Below are 17,812 nucleotides of genomic sequence, written 5' to 3' on the forward strand. Positions count from 1 at the left end.
TTAAATGCAACCGAATTTAATGTAATATTTCTATTACATTATCTGGGTACCTGTTCAATATTATTCACATATGCACAATATCTTTGTGCTCTATTTGCAGGAGCTCCTCTGAAAACATTTGGCTACATCAACATAAACATCACAGATGCTGAATACAAAAGATGTACGTATAGTTATTTAAATAAATTCTTTCTTGCTTTCTTTGTCATGAAGTAAATCAATCTGTACATTTGCTTTTTTTATACAGGTGTAGGCATCTTAAATAAATCCACATGGAAAGGTGGAACCTTGCTTATTCAGTTGGCAAAAGAAAGCTTTCTACATAGGTAAAAACTTTCTTCAACCAATAAATATTGGTTAAACTTTCTGTTACTATATATATACTGATTCTGTATTGTTTTTTTTTTTTAGACTTGCTGAGGAACGACAGCAACTGGTTGAAAAGGCCAAGACACCAAAGATCATCCCTCAGGAGAAATTAGTGGATTCGTTTAAAGTGGCCGGCGTTGAGAATTTCCACATGAAAGCTGCCGTTCCAGGAACTGAAATTCCCGGCCATAAGGTCTGTGTGATTTTCTTTTGCTAAGAACTTTTGTCCAGTTGTAAAAATGGCCCAGATGCTGATTTAACCTTGGTTTTGTGTTTATCCACTCTTCCAGAATTGGGTCGTGAGTAAATTTGGGAGGGTACTTCCTGTCGTGAATCTGAAGTATAAAGGAAAGGACAAGATATCCTTTTCCATGTCACAATTCTAGGATGATTTACTTAAAAGCATTGACACAGATATGCTTGCAAGTGCCCTTTTGCTTGGAGAAACAAGTCATTGAGATGTTCATTACCTAAAACTAGCAGATGCATTTTCCAAACTAAATTTTTTTATTGAAACATTTTTTACACAAAACTTTTTTGTTTATTTTATCTGTCATCCTCTCCCTTTCTTGTCTGCTGACATTGGCTTTTTTTTAGTGAAGTGCCATCTTTTGAAAAATATTTATATCTGGGATCAGGGGCGCCGCTAAGCGGGGGGAAGTTAGGACGATTCTAAGGGCCCATGCACTTTTGGGGCCCCCAGAGATTTCACTTTCTCACTTAAGTTCTTTGTGCAGCAAACGGTTTATATGTATTTATATATAGGGCTATACAGCCATCTGGAGATTACACCCTGATATTGCAGATGATAAATGGTGCATGATTTAGAGGTTAATATTTAGTAAAATCTCCTTAAAATAATAAAAATATTAAAGAAAAAATATTATTGAGCTAAAATCACAAACTCACAAATATATTCGTTCTCATATAACTCTGTCTTCATTCATTTGTATGTTCATCTATAAGTGTTTGGGCTGTTTAATATTAGGATTTCCCCCACCTTGGCCCCGCCCTTCAACATCAAGCCCCGCCCCCCTGCACCCCCAAAATATGTTCCCACGGCTATGGGTAGGTCTCTGACTAAATACTGATACCTAGTGGTATAGCAATAGCAAAAGTAATAGATCAGTGCACATCTCTACCACAGAATGTCTCTGTTCATTGTATGTAAGCACTCAATTATATGTTTTAAAATATTGCCATGGTCACACTGAGCCAATATTTATTCTGATGACTTTAGTGTGACTGATCAAGCTGTAGCTAGTATGAGTAACAAAATGCTTTCTCTGTGTCCAGATTTGACTACAATAATAATAACTGACACTTCAAATCAACATTTAAATTTCAACTTTTACTAGATGTAGTCTTTAATAATGTCTGAAAATATATCAATGAATAACCTGATACAAGTAACGTGCTTTATGTCTTAAGTTCTCACTCTGCAGCAAATGGTTTATATGCATTTATATATAGGGCTATACATCCATCTAGAGGTTACACCCTGATATTGCAGAAGATAAATAGTGCATAATTTAGAGGTTAGGATAACTAGGTTGGCTTGTATGTTTGGTGCGGTAGGGGGCCTATTTTCTTTCATAGGGCCCAAAATTGCTAGCGGCGCCCCTGCCTGGGATCATTATGAAGAACAGAATCACAATGAATCAACAATAAAAAAGCTACCAAATTTTGCTTAATCGCAAAGTTTCATCGCAATATATAATCATTGCAGTTAATAGTGTTCACCGTCATACTTTCAATGTAATTCAATATCTACCCTTAACTCTTGAATACGTTTTTAAGTATGATCCATCCAAACACTGCCACAACATCAAGAGACTGGAGACTGCGGATGACGTCACATCAGTGTCCAAGCTGACATGGGAGATTAAAGGTGGAGACGATGAAATCAGTAAGAAAAGGCGAGGAGAGTTTCCAAAGCAGAAACCGTGTCCCAAAAGATCCAAAATAGACTTGAGTTTGTTTCTTAGTGATTTGGCTCAGAGAAATGGAATGAATGCGGCTGCCACTGGAAACAAAAACAAAGTGGCGATCCAACAAAATGGACTCTCTGCTGTAAAGACAGGAAAACAAAAATCTGTTTGTGTTTTCGACAACGACTCTGACTCTGAAGATGAAATCAGAATGTTGGTTGCTCAAGAACATTTGAGGAACCCTAAACAAACCTCCACGGAGGATGACGACGACAACAACCTGGAGGTGGTGGGAGATGATTTTGTTGTCAAGTCTAATGTTTTCTGGGGTGGAGTGGAACAAGATGATGTGAAAACGTCCCTACTGACTTCATCAAAAGACGATGAGGAATATGATTCTGCGGACACTGATGAAATACTCACTCGGAGAAAGACCCAAACACAAGTTGAATCTGCACCTGTTACTCAAGATTCCCCAACAGAATCCAGTAAAAACAAGTCTTCAACTGAATCTGATGATGGTAGTGATGAGGCATATGTTGATGATGATGTTAGTGTAGATTCTGATTATGAAGCCATGATGGGGATCTGCTACCGTTTAGATCTTTCCCTAGCAGACTTGGAGCAGCTAGCTAAAAAAGCGGAGGTGATTTCAGATGATGAAAGTGTAGAAGAACCCAAAGACGAAGCCAAGACCTCAAGTGCACCACCCAAAAAAACAGGCAATAACCCAGAAGATATTCTCGCTTCTCTTCTTGGAGACGACACCCCTGAGAAAGAAAGTAAGAAGAAGAATCAGGTAAACACTGTATCTCTTCCTGCATTCATTGGAACGAAGGATCTCTTTGGAGGTCCAGAGCCAAGCCTGAAAAGAGTCGCCCAAAATATAGACGGTGAATCTCCTAAAAGACTCAAACAAGACCTGAAATGGAAAGAACAAAGCATCTCAGAAGATACAAGTCAACCACAGTCTTCAAACCGTCTGTCTCAACAGAAATTATCCACTTTAAATATACAAACACCCTCAAAAAAACTTTTTAAAGCGTCCATCTCAGAAGATGATTCTTCTAGTGAAGAATCAGAAAGTGGTAATAAAGATGTCTTCACTTCTAAAACATCTTCAGCGTCACAATCGGTAATCCCTGAAACCAAACTAAAGACTGTCATCTATAATAACTCAAACACCCCAATCAAACCCAATCAGACGAAGACCTCCAGATCCTCCAGCAGTGACTCTTCTAGTGAAGAATCGGAATGCAGCGAGGAAGATGATAATGAAGACAGTGCTGGAGTTTTGACTTCTAAAACACCTTCAGTTGCGCAATCTGTAAAAACCATCTCTAAAACTGAAATGAAGACTGTTAGCTCTAACAATTCAAAGACCCCAGTCAAACCCAATCAGACGAAGACCTCCAGATCCTCCAGCAGTGACTCTTCTAGTGAAGAATCAGAAAGCAGTGAGGAAGAAGATAATGCTAAAGTCTCCAGTTCTAAAATGTCTCCAGCATCACAATCAGCAAAACCCAGCCCTGAAACCAAACTAAAAACTAGTAGGTGTAGTAACTCAGTCAAACCCAAGCAGACGAAGACCTCCAGATCCTCCAGTAGTGACTCTTCTAGTGAAGAATCAGAAAGCAGCGAGGAAGAAGACAATGCTAAAGTCCTCACTTCTAAAACGTCTTTAGCAACACAATTGGCAAGAACCATCTCAAAAACTGTAAGCTCTAATAACTCAATCAAACCCAAGCAGACGAAGACCTCCAGATCCTCCAGCAGTGACTCTTCTAGTGAGGAATCGGAAACTAGTGATGATGAGAAGTCCAGAACTCAGACAAAATATTCTAAACCTGCCAATTCGAAGAACGTTCAGGAGAATGTTGTTTCACATCAAACAGTTCTTCACTCAACTGTGATAGATGCTAAGAAACAACTGCAGGACAACCAGAAACGTCTTGCGGCACTGGAGCAACGACAGAAAGAAACCGAGCAACAGAGGAAACTCATTCAAGGTGCTCTTTCTAACGTGGTGAGTAGAGGTAGTCCATAAAAGTTTGAAGTATTTTAAGTGAGGATGCACAATGAATCAGTAAAATGTTGGTTATTGGTCGTTTTTAGAGATTTCCTTTAATTTAATAGTATTAGTTGTATCGTATATTTTTTTTTCATGCTCGTTACCTCTGTCATCATCTAACTCTCAAAAAGTTAATCTATTGTATTGTACATTATAATGCTGTGATGCCTAAATTCATGTGTAGAATTTAAAGTGTTTTATTTTTAATTTATTCAGACAAAATAGTATCAAATTTTAATATTGGCTATTTCTTATTTCATGTCATTATTCATAAATAAATTATAAAGAAAAATAGAAAAAATCCTGCACAGGACTAAGGCTTACAAAACTTGAAAAATAGAAATGTTGAAGATTTTTTCAGTCAACATGACCTTCATCAGGTTTACAAACATTTCAAGTTATGTAATTAAAACTTTGCTAATAAATCATACATATTTGAGTTTTGTAAACTTCATTGTTTTACAGATTTTTTTGTCTATGTTGGCCTTTGTATTTTTCATATGTTTTGATTATGTGAAGTTCATTGATTTATTGTACATTCATTAATTATACGATGTAGGGCTGCACGATTAATCGAACGCGATTAATCGCGATTGTCATGCACATTTTGTCAGTAAAGCTGGTTCTGTGATTAGTAGTAAATCTCCATCACCTGCTTTCAGATGGAGCAGCATTTACTACACTGAGCCGTAGTTCTCTGACAACCTATGCAAAATCGCGTTCATAATCGCAGACGATATAATCGTAAGATTATGAAATCGACGAAATCGTTCGCGATAATGACAGCTGTTTGCGTGTCTTCTCAGTGAACTACGGCTCTGTGTAGTAAATGCTGCTCCATCTGAGAGCACGTGAAAATACCACATTTAATAACATGTTTTTACTCCAAACTCACTTCATAAGGTCAGTCGAGTGTTTGAAATAAATCCTTCTGTGAGATGATGTGGCTTCTTAAACAGAGTAATTAAGGCACACAATATTTAATTGTATTCTAAGCAGTGATAATGGCTATGTCGATTAGCATTTCATTATAGATATACTTTATTATGATGAAAATTATAATAAGAAGAACTCAGATAAACCATATATTGCCATAGTCGTGTGTTTATTAGTCACGTTGAATCAATGAAAGCAGTTGAATCTTCTGTTTATTCAGCTGCAGCCATAGGCATTTCCTGGATTTCTTCTTCGGGGCATATTCGGATTTTCAGCGTGAGAGCGCCCTCTGGCCTTCGGATGGAGATTTACTACTGATCACAGAACGGTGCTTCACTGAAAGATACGCATGACAATCACAGCTTCTGCCTAATCGCGATTTATTGCCTTTGCGATTTAATTTCGATTAATTGTGCAGCCCTAATACAATGATTATTGGCTCATCTGTAGTGGCCTAAATTTTAATATCATTGTGTTACTAATTTAAAGTCATAATTCGCTGAAAATCTATGATTTTCAGGATGCAGTGAAAGCGAACAAAAGCAAACACATTGTGTTTGATTCTGATGATGAAGAAGAAGAGGATGAAACCACAAGCAGACCAGAACAACCACCAACAATCTTGAAAAAAAGCCTCTTTGAGGATGATTCAGGATCTAATGAAGATCAACAAACGTCCATGTTGAAAGAAAAGGCAAATATGGACCAAGATTGGAATTGGAAGTTTATTTTCTTGAACTCTTTGATATGTTCTTCATGTTTCCATCATAATTCCACAGAAAAACAACAAGCCAGGTGGCAGCAAGCTGTTTGACAGTGAAGATGAGGACGATGGTTCTGAGGACGATCGTTTCCAGATCAAGCCCCAGTTTGAGGGCAAAGCTGGACAGAAGGTTTGGATTGAGAGTCTTTATCAGGATAGAGAGAGATTCAGAGTTTGTTTGATTTCTCGTTCATCTGTCTTCATCTTTATTTCAGCTCATGAAGCTGCAGGCCAGATTCGGAACCGATTCAAGATTCCAGGTTGATTCTAGATTTCTGGAAAGCGATGATGAGTCTGAAGATCAAGGTAATTTATTTAACTATAATCTTGGGTTTCAATGCGTTTTGAAATAATTATTCACCTGTTTTGAATATTTCAAATTTCAGATGAAGCGGCTCCCGAAAAAGATGCAGACAAACAACTTCTTGAGGAGAAAAAGAAAAGTCTAGACATCCTCCAAAGCATTTTAAACACCAACATACAACCACAAAACTCCAGAAAGGGCACGATGTTCAAGTATGACTTCTTCAGATGTTCTTTGAGCATGTTTTGTTCTTTTCACTTGTTTTTAAAGGTTTATGTTTGGCTTTGTAGAGATGTTTCGAGCCTGCATTACGACCCGACACAAGAAGAACACACTGCTTTTGAGGCCAAGACAGAGGAACCAAAGAAAGAGAGGTATTACATGAACTCATTTTTGGATTTTAGACTCATTGTGACTTCGTTAAACATTTGTGTTTTTGTTGTTGGACAGCAAAGCAGCACGACGAAAGAAACGCATAGAGGCTGAAAAACTCCCTGAAGTTTCTAAGGACGTCTACTTTGATATCTCGGTGGATTTGAAGGAGGTCTTTGGGACGTCTAAAGAAAACCAGGACGAGAAGGAAACGGTTTCATGGGATAAAGAGGCAGAAGATACTGAAGATATAATGAAACACATGGAGGTTTCCTTCACTTCTAATGTAGAAGCAAAAGAAGACTCTTCAGGTGGATTCAAGTTCTCCTTCTTTGGTGAAGACACCGCTGCGGAGATGACCACCAAAACAGGTGCACTGATCATTTATGTCATTTTTCATTGTAGGTAAAATATTGGGTGTATCCTTGCACTTTAAAATAGTTTTTCGCCATTGGTTTTTCAAACGTTTTCATTGTTTATTTATGCTTTTTTTTTTAAATCACTTTTACATTATACCACATATAACATGTTGGAGGATAAAACATTATTTTTAATAAAAAAAATTTGCCAATCAGACGAGTACAAAATAGAGACAGTAAAAGGAGCCAAGTTCTCTTGGCAAGCGGACCCTCGTTTCCAGGACAGCAGTTCAGACGAGGAAGGAGTGGACGAGGTTGAGGAGGACCAATCCGCTTCCAGCAAAATCACAGAGTAATTATATTATCATTTAAACTATAATGCATTTATTAATCATTTACAGTTTGTGCTTGGTAGCACAAAGAATGTATCACTAGAAACATTTTTAATGATGCTAAGCCAGCTTAAATATATTGAGTGTCCTTAAAAGATGAATCACAAAATCCACTGATTAGTCAATAGCGAAAATACTGATGGAAAATCTTGGATACAGAATTTGTTTAGGATTATTATGTTTAAAATATGTAAAATACAGAAATATTAAAATGAAGTACACAGCAAAAAATATCTATTATGAATAAGAAAATAATATTTCAGTTTTTCTCCTTCAAAGTTTCATGTTTAATTCAATGTGTTACTTTGAAATTTACTAACAATTTCTGGTTTACAGTACACCATTTTTGTTTCACTGTGCAAATATTGAAGATCTTGCTCTCTTTCTAAGTCACTAATCAAATAAGCGAACACGTTTTGCATATATCTATATACCAACAAAATGTTGTAAATCTGGTTTGGATTACTTTTTGATTAAAGCTTCATTTTCTGCAGGGAACCGACAACATCAAAAAAGACCTTTTTCTTTTTCTATCAAAATGATGAGCGGTTAAAAGGTGAGATTTAAACCATTCATCTTGACAAATTAAAACATTCATGATCAATTAAACATAATCACTAACAACAGCATATTTGAATGCTTACTCGAGCCTGTGTGTGTGTATGAGGTTAAATTCAAATGGGTTTTGATCATTTTTCCTGTTGTGCTTTCAAACACTCTATGTACAAATCTCTTTTCTTCAGAGGGGCCAGGAATGTTTTGTAGAAGTGTAAAACTTCAAGACCAGAGGGAAGCCTGGGAACAGAAGAGGACGTCGCTCAGAGAGGTACCACAGATCTCAAACTGATTCATATGAAAAATTATTAATAAAAATCATAATTTCACTTCAACCAGCTAAATGTTTCATTATCCCTCCAACGTTAAAATATATTAAGTAAACTGTAAATGCACTAATAGTTTGTGCATATTATTAAAATACTACATTTTATTCTCCGTCCCTTTGCTTGAAACTGATTGTGGATTCCTAGTTTAACATATTTCAGAATGGTTTGTGACATTTAAAAGTACTGAAATTTGGTTTGCATTTTTTATGACATGAATTACAGCGGTTGTTCCCCCCAACAGGAGTGTCGCAAGAAACACAGAGATGCCAAAAGACGCCAGAGGCCTTCCCTGAAGACCTAAACAATTTCAAGTATTCAAAGACATTTTTTACTCCGAAGATGACCAGTTTTCAGACATTTTTGCCGATTCTGTTTAATAGATGTAATTTATTATTCAAAATCACAGTATCTAATGCATATTCTCTTTGTATGATTAAAATGATTTGAGAGAATAAAAGCTGGTTTGTACCACTAGAGGGTGGTGTGATAATACTTTCATGACTATTACAGCTGGCTTTAGTGTTTGTTTTCATTCCCCACTCACTTTCTCCAAACCACAGGATCAGCCCACAAAGTTGTTTTCTAGAAAACCTACTCTGTGCTTTTTACGTGTTTGCACGTGCCACATTAAAGATCATTTAGTACATATGTTTTGCACAGTAGATCATGCAAATGCTTTTTTTTGTTATTTGTTGTGATTCTTGCATGTAGTCGCTTAGAAAAGACTGCACAGTGTCGACAGCTACGAAGCCATCTTACATTTGGAGAAAAAAAAATGCATTTGTATGTGCAAAAGCGGTTGAGGAAACTCTTCAGCCTTGTCCTAGATACCATTTTGGCTAATGATAGTGATATTTGACCTCTAGTGTTTATTCTTACCCTTATCTGCAGACTCAAGCAGTTTCCACTAACTAGTGCAAAAGGGTAACTGAAGCCTTTACTATTACTTTACTCTTATGCCAAACTTCCAAAAATGCTTAAAGATTTCTGGTTATTCATGAAGGTTTTGATAACAGACATTTTTGTATATATATGATATCATATATGAAATACAGATATTGTAAGAATTTAGGTTCAAATTTGCATATATGTCGGTGTTGCCAAGTCCGCGGTTTTCCCGTAGAATTGGGCTATTTTAACACTGTTGCCGCAGGTTGAAGCGACCCTAAAAACATGATATTTAGCCCCTGAAATGCGAATTTTAACGGGGCAACCCCACCAAAAAAAAACACGTTTATTTTACCCTCCCCCCAGGAACACGATATTTACTGGGGGACCCCCCTCGAAATGCAATTGGGCTAGTTTTGAGTAGCAATTGGGTGGGTTTTGTTGTGAAAACCTGGCAACCCTGATATATGTAGAAGTAAAAAAAAAAATATATATATGTATATAGGTATTGTGACTGTTCACTTTTTTACCATTTGTAAGCACTTTTTGGATTTATTATAGTTCAAATTAATGTTTTGGATAAATTGTAGCATGTCTCACTTAAATCGCAATTTTGATTAGACTGTGGAATTTTTTATGTCACACAAGCTCAGGCAAGTTGGCTGGAAACGTGTTTAACGTAAGCCTGTGCAAAGGCCAAGAATGAAACATGCAATCACTCAATGAGCAAACATCTTGCACTGTTATTTTCGTCTACTGATGAAACCCTTCATAAATCTACAGGAACCTTTTGGCTCTGCCCAGCTATCATATATTGAGTGTGTTTTCAAGAATATCATTGTACCATTGACTTTGTGTTTGATTGACGGTGGTTTTGATCACTATAGGCAAAACAGCACGTATGTGGTTCTGAACTATAGTCATGAACACTGTGTTCTCCGCATAAACAGGACGCTGTGGTTTCCGATTTCACTGTGACATCACAGCTGGTGTCTATACAGCTGTGAAGGAAAGAAGCAGCTGTTCTGCAGTGACATAGTCCCCCAAAACTGCCATTTTGTGTTACCAAGTCCCGTTTTTGGCCATCAACTTTGATCATTTTTTTATTGCTGGAACTTTCCAGATAAAGTAGTGGCTCTGTCATGATGTTAAGATGTTTTGAGTGATTTTTAGCATATGTTGCTAAAGCTAGGATGTTAAAGTTAGCATGTTGCTAATGGGTTTTAAAAGAGCCCACAAAAAAAGTGTATTATTCTGGTTTATAAATATTGCTCAAGTTCGTCCTTCAATGTATGTTTGTGGGAGTTTTTACCCGCTTTGATAAAAACGCAATAATCACTAGGTAAATTAATAACTCACCTCTCCTCAACAAAACACATGATCTGAGGAATAATTAATGTTCCTAGCACAAATGTACAAGATTTGAGTTGCTATGTGATTCTGTGGAGATTGAGGAAGTTTTATGTTGTTCCTCAGATTAGCATTTGGTGTCTTCATCTGTTAAAGCACTAGTAGTAGATGTTTTTCTAAAGAGCTAGCAAATAGTCCTTGTGTAAGTTCAAATAGTTATGTAAAACCCACTTTGGTTCTACTCAAAAGCCTCACATTTAGGGTTTGTGATGCTAACTAATGCTAATGTGTGAATGGGGGATGGTAAGCCAAAAACAGTTCTTCATTCTCCATTTTAACATTAACTGAGCACAGTCTCTTTTAATTTTAAAGTTTCATTCTTGTTTTTTCACCAGTTAGCGTATGTTAGAAAAGATTAGCAAGCTGTTTGACAGATATGAATGAACACTGGTTGTTTTTATGACATAGAGAGGCTAATTTCTGAGCGGGGAGCAACCAGAATGTGTGCTGGTATTAAATATTTACATTTTACTTCGTCAATTCCTCTCATAGTGGGAATAACTTCCACAGTTACCTGTTACTAATGCCCTTAGCCAGCTCAAAAAGGCAGAGTCACGTGACCAGCCTGCGTCCGACTAGAATAACAACCCTTCTCCCAAATGATACACAGACACACTGTGCCTGCAAGAGTAAACTGAGAGGTTTTACACACATATTGAGCTGCTTTGGACTGCATATCTTATATAAATACACACATTGTGAAAATTCTTTCACCAAAATATTAGCTTTAGCATTGCTGGAATGAACTGATTGATTTACAGCTGCAGTCTGTAGCAACAGATGCTATTGTGCAAGATTTTCAATGATCTGTCATGCGTTTACTTATGAAAAAACTCTCAAAAGTCAGTACTTTTCCATACTTAAAGGTCTTGTGTGTTTTTCACCCCAAACAGTCCTCCCTCTGTTCCTCAAATCCCACCCCATCCTGCCTCCCAACTTCTCAAAGAGGACTTGTTTGGATCTCCAACTATTACTGTTCACATCCTAGCGTAGGGCTCGGATAACAGCGGCGTCTTCCACTATAGGGCAACGCTAATATGAGAGGCTGTCGTCAATGGCCATTTTAAAGGCTTCCTGCTCTCTGATTGGCTCTTGCTTTGGCTAATCAGGTTTGTGTTTGGCAGCAGGAATGTCTGTTTTTGCACTGAGAGAAATCAAAATACACCTCTTCCAACCCTCCTTAGTGTTACACAAACACTAAAAAGAGCTATGGGGCAAAATATAAAAAAAAGAAGGAAAGGGGACGTGTCGACTGGCACTAAAATTAGCAGTTTTTTAATATGCCTGTTGCAACAGGCTGAGGTTTATTTACTCAAAGGCATATAGTTAGTTAAGGGGTGTGTACCAGTGGATCTTGTTGCACAGTAAAAAATGTCTTCATTTCAAGCTTCAGTCCTTGGTTTCATGTGTATTTGTAGTGTAGTTCTCAATGTAAAAGCTTCTTGAAAGACAGGATGATTTTGTAAAAGAAGTTGTACTGAATTTTTGTGTTAGAGATGCAAACAGTGTGTTCCAGATGTTTGAGACTACTAGTAAATATTCTTCTATTTTGCATTGTTTTCATGATGAATCATGTTTTAACCATAGAATTTCTATGAAAAACTGAATTGAGCTAGAATTTAATTTAGTTTCTTTGTATTTTGTCATATTTTACTTTACCTTATTTCCAAATAATTACCTTTTTTATTTATAGCTGTTCATTAGTGATGACAGTGAATCTAGTAAAGATACTCAAACTTTTTACTACAAAAGGCCAAAAATTGAGGGCTGTGAGTTGAAATGTTGCATTATATCTAATGGTATTATTGTATTTTACTTATTTTACTCAAATTCTCTACATTTCAATGCAAAAATTAAAAAGAAAAAAATGATGATCTAGCAAGATCATCCATGTACATTTCTGGGGTTTTACTGTTAAGGTTTCATAAATGTGTTACTTTACAATTTTACTGTAAACTTTACAACCGTTTGTAAGCATTTTAAATTGTAAGCACTTTAAATTGATGCTGATTTACTGTGCAGACATCGTAATTGTACTCCTTTTTGACTGACTTTAAATAATTGTGATTATCGTAATAAAGCATCTGTTTCCTGTGGAAGACATTAGATGAGTCATTTCGAAAACGCCTTAAATATCCAGGAACCACCTAAAATAATACAGACACTGGCCTGTTAGCGAAACCATTTACATTAAAACTAGTTAGCGAGCATGCACTAAAATATATGTCGATTTACTTTACAGATGCAAAGAAAATGTTCTCCAGCTATGATTTAACTGTATTTTGCCATTTTAAAAGCCACTTTCTCAATTCTATACTGTGTTGTGGTTTGTTACCAGTATTGCTATATGCAGTTGCTAAGATATTCGGAAGGTTTTTAGCATGTTGCTACACGAACATGTGGTTTTTAGCTCTGCGGATATGGCTCAGGCCAAATCAAACTAAATATGAGAAACAGTATGCTTCCCTTAACACTGCCTAGGGAAACACCTTGAAATATTAAGGATTCACCTAACAATACTGTTGATGCCGTCAGATTGTCTTCTTGGAATCAAAGTGGTTCATTTATAGAAGTGAGAATCACATCCATAAAATGACATCAACCATAACTGCAGCTGGGTACAAAGTCACAGAGGGAGAATACAAAATGGCAGCGTTGACACGACAGTGGTATTGTTATTGAAACTATAAAAAAATCGGTTTGTTTGTTTTTTTGGTAATTGAAAATTACATTATTTTTTGTTTTTTGGAAAATAATATAAAATAAACATAAAACTAGAAATGTTGCACTAAAATTACTAAAACTGAAATAAAAATTATTTAAACAATATGAATATTTTAAATGTATATATTAATATACACAATTAACAAAATTATTACATTTAAAATTAGATCTCAAAATCTCAAAATAAAAGCTCATTCAAAATATTAATAAATACTATAAGAATATTGCCCAATGCCAGGACACATTTTTTCTATGGATTTTTTTTTCTTACAGTGTATTAATAATTGTAAAATAACACAGCTTCAGGAAAACAGTTCTGTTGTAATGTATAAAGGCTACATGGATATCTATGTTTTATTTAAAGTCATATAAAAGGTTTTTTTAATCAGTGTTCATCATTACTCTCAAATCTAATAAGAAGATATTTAATAGGGGATGCCCATAAGGTCAACAATTTCTTCCTCTCTGACAATGAAAAACCCCATTTTACTTTCAAATCTGGTGCGTTTCTGACAAAAACAGTCCCGTTGATCAAACACCAGCACTCAAACCACTTCAGGCTGACAGAGACAGATCATCGGCATGAAATGGGGCTGTTTCTGTCGCATGATTTGCTCAATATTGGGTGTAGGAGGCACTTTATTGTTAGAGACATCTGTGAAGGAGAGGAGAGGATATAGAAGGAAAGGGAGGGGGCGTAAAACATGAAGCGCAGCCTTTGGGCCTGTTAGGAGATTAAGCTACGTGCGAGAGGAAGAGAGTCGATTGGGATTGAGTGTTCTCTTATATCATTATCTCGCTGAATAATCCTGCTCGCAGCGGGGGAAGGGAACGGACCCACATTCACAACCTATGGGTCGTGCCTTCACCTTAGCTGCATTTGCTCAATGCTGCTTTTGTTGCTATTTTAGAAAAAACGATCTTGTTTGCGCTGCGTGAATGTTGTTCAGCTAAAGTCATTCACATTTACGTTTGACAGACACTTTTATCCAAAGTCACTGGGTTGAGTCAGTGCATTCAAGCTACTTTTTTTAGCAGTTCATTAGCAGTTAGCGTTAACTGTTAACAGGAAAATATTCTTAAAATGCAAAAGTCATTGATTTAAACAATAAGGTACAGTTATCCATGCTGAGAAAATGGTTGATTCTTCTGGTTGGCTGGTTGGTTGGTTTAAACTGGTCAGGCCAGTGTTCCGCTGGTTGGTCAGCTGGTCTCTTGGATAAAAGTTCTGTCATATACATAATGTAAACGTCAATGACTTTAGTGCAACAACATCTACGCAGTGCAAACAAGCAAAGATTACTGATTTCAGCAATAAGGTACATATTTTTGGCTAAAGAATGTAGTTAGCAACTCCTTTAGCTGTGATTATACTAACAACGTAGCATAGCCTCAGATGGCGCTAACTGCTAATGAACTGCTAAAAATGTATTGAACGGTCTGAGAGTCACTTTTCATAAAAGTGTCTGTCAAATATATAAATGTAGATGTAAAGGTCAATGACTTTAGTGCAACATCTATGCAGTGTGAACAAAAGTTACTGATTTAAGCAAAATGTACGTATTTCTAATGTTAACTGCTAATGAAATGTTAAAAATGTATCTTCAATGCACTGTGAGTCCCTTTGGATAAAAGTGTCTGTCAGATACGTAAATGTGAATGACTTTAGTGCAACAACATCTATTTGACAGACACTTTTATCCAAAGTGTGTTTAGGATACATTGTCAGCAGTTTATTAGCAGTTAGCGCTATACCATTTTAAGCTATGCTGCATTGTGAGTATAATCACAGCTAAGGGAGTTGCTAACTACACTCTTTAGCCATAAATATGTACCTTACTGCTTAAATCAATAACGTTTTCATCTCCAAACAGCTATAGCCATTTTCAAGGAAGAAACTTTCTATGCTTTGTTTTTAAAGCACACGCTTACATTGCAGGATGATTCAGTGACTTTTGATGGTGTAAAAACACTCTGGATCACGACAGCAAGCTAGTTTGTATTGATAACTCGCTCGGCCTGTCAAACAGTTATGAGTCAGTCTGACAGGCCTCTGGTCTTGCATGCCATGCCATGTCACTGAGAGAGAGAAAGAGGACGTGATTGTGCACCTCTTCCACCCAAAGTTTACACCACGGGTCACAGATTTGTTTCTATAGCAAAGGCCTTTGAGAGGAACCCATCCCCCACAAAACACATACACATCCACCCCAGCCCTCAATTGTAGCCAGGCTCTCGGGCGTTTAAAGGTACGGTACACCTTTTAGTTTGCATGTTAGAAAGCATGTAAAGTTTTTCCGTTTTTACTGTAGTATTAGCCTGTGCAGATTTTTGCATTTTCCAGTCATGACCACTGTTGGAATTATCTGTAATTTATCTATTTTTTTATGTTTTATATGTAACCAAAGTACAACTAATTAGGATTTACTTGACATAAGTCTCCACTGTGGCTTGTTTTGCTTTTAATTAGTTGTTTATTCAATAATTATTAACATACAATATATTTTGCCAAAGACAAATGTTTTATCAAAGTCTAGACACATTTAACTGACATGTGATTAATATAGGAGACACTGTTATCTAAAGCAGCTTATTAATGATTTTTACAAAATTTTATGAAGTTGCACAAAGTTTACAAAGACATTTTTTTTTTATTTGACTATGTCTACTGATTAATCATGCACAACAGCATGAGGAACGGGTATTAAATAAGGTCATTGTTCATGTAATGTTGGCTTTCATAGGTATTTCAGTATATAAATATGAAATACTTTTATAAAAGATAAAGAAAAGGAGAACGAGGCATGCATGGAGAGCCAGGTTTAACATTACTGACAGAATCTTGTGTTTACTAAAGTTCAAGCTTGACTGTTAGCAGTCGTTATCCTGTTCTTCCCCTCCTCCCACTATCAGTGTCACATGATCAAGATCTTCTGCTTCTTTGGAACCTTATTCTTCCTTATTTGAGAGTTTCAGTTTGAATTCTAGATTGGAATTATACATTTCCTCCCAAAATGTCATTTACATAATGTATTTGGCCCAAAATAATATTTTTTATTAACTTTGTCAAGTACAAGTATTCCATGCAGTTTGTGAATCAGTATGTGGACATAAAACCAATATGAGGTCATTATAATTATACATTAATTATAAATATGATGCAAGACACTGCCCAGACATGTCATGCCATCTGCCCATTTTCAGAATGGGAGCGTCCTTTCTTACAGTGATCTAGATCTTATATCATGTTTATTTTACACTATGAGTTTGATGTTAAACCGCTTTGTTTACTGATGAACTCCTCCGCCAACCTTGATAACAAGCTACAACACACATTTTATCTAACACCTTAAGCTCTGGTCCAAAGGGTGGCTTTGCCTCATTCGACACATGTCCGGTCCCAAAATCTTGTTCCTGGCATAGAGAGTGTTTAATCTTGAACCAGTTGGATAACGTGCATGTGTTTGAATAGAACAATAGAGGTAAAAAGTTCAATGCACTGCACTGAGAAAGTGTTAAGGTTTAAGATTTAAATGATATTACTGTTTAAGGGAAAGTGTGCATAGGTGCTGTAAATGGTCACCAAATTTACTTTTTTAAAACTATTTTAATTTAATAACCAAGTTCATGAAATCTGTCATGAATGTCCATGCCACATGCCACATCTATCTATCTATCTATCATGGCAAGTTAACACATTTCTTCACAATCTTATGACTAATGAATGATAATTTCATATTATAGTATTTGTTATACTGTCCTTTATTTGTGCATACTAATATATACTAACATTTTAAATTATTATTATTTAATTTCCCTTTTTAATTTTAGTAACTTTGTTGTGTTTTGTCTTTTTTTATTATTACTATATTTAAATGTCTATATCGTTTTTTATTTATATTATTTGGGTTTTAGTTATTCATTATATTTATTTTCAGTTAACATTTAATTCAGTAAAATAACTTTTTATGGTTTTAGTTTTAGTAAACTATAACAACTATATAACTATAATAACTAATGAGATGAAAACGTCTTTCTGAAAATAATGTAAAAAAAAAACTCTTGATGATCATAAATATAGGCTCCATTTTCTTTGTTATATACAGTATATATATATATATATATTATTGTGAGGTCATAAAAAATAATACCTATACAAGATTTTTTTTTAAATATATAGTTTTAGATAGATCACGTCACACCTGCCACGTCAACTACTCAATAACACTCTGAAAATCCATCTGAAGTCTCTTTTCCCATCTCAGTAAAATCTTTATTTCTTTTATCGGCAGTTAATGGGCTAGAAATGAAGCCAGGGGACTGAACACACAATACTGCTGGTTTGGCATGAAGAAGTTGCACCACAATTATCTGACACACAGTTGGCAAGCTGTGCAGGAAAGGGGCTG

At 35.9% G+C, this 17,812-nt stretch overlaps 1 protein-coding gene across 2 annotated transcripts in view; it reads left to right on the forward strand.

The window, feature by feature from the left end:
* LOC107658389 (nucleolar protein 8-like) overlaps positions 1-9,067 on the forward strand; it is a 10,240-nt gene extending 1,173 nt beyond the window's left edge. For both annotated transcript variants that reach the window (XM_016446914.1, XM_016446915.1), the window contains exons 3-17: positions 101-163; positions 248-326; positions 412-562; positions 660-728; positions 2,161-4,326; positions 5,828-6,001; positions 6,087-6,200; positions 6,286-6,376; positions 6,457-6,586; positions 6,665-6,748; positions 6,825-7,117; positions 7,322-7,457; positions 7,992-8,053; positions 8,241-8,323; positions 8,623-9,067. In XM_016446914.1, coding sequence (XP_016302400.1) covers positions 101-163; positions 248-326; positions 412-562; positions 660-728; positions 2,161-4,326; positions 5,828-6,001; positions 6,087-6,200; positions 6,286-6,376; positions 6,457-6,586; positions 6,665-6,748; positions 6,825-7,117; positions 7,322-7,457; positions 7,992-8,053; positions 8,241-8,323; positions 8,623-8,682 — 3,755 coding nt within the window. In that variant the 3' untranslated portion in view covers positions 8,683-9,067. The remainder of the gene's footprint in view (positions 1-100; positions 164-247; positions 327-411; positions 563-659; positions 729-2,160; positions 4,327-5,827; positions 6,002-6,086; positions 6,201-6,285; positions 6,377-6,456; positions 6,587-6,664; positions 6,749-6,824; positions 7,118-7,321; positions 7,458-7,991; positions 8,054-8,240; positions 8,324-8,622) is intronic.
* Positions 9,068-17,812: the final 8,745 nt, after the last annotated feature.

Source organism: Sinocyclocheilus anshuiensis, unplaced genomic scaffold (genome assembly GCF_001515605.1).
Source record: "Sinocyclocheilus anshuiensis isolate Anshui unplaced genomic scaffold, SAMN03320099.WGS_v1.1 scaffold795, whole genome shotgun sequence".
Taxonomy (NCBI): Eukaryota; Metazoa; Chordata; class Actinopteri; order Cypriniformes; family Cyprinidae; genus Sinocyclocheilus; species Sinocyclocheilus anshuiensis.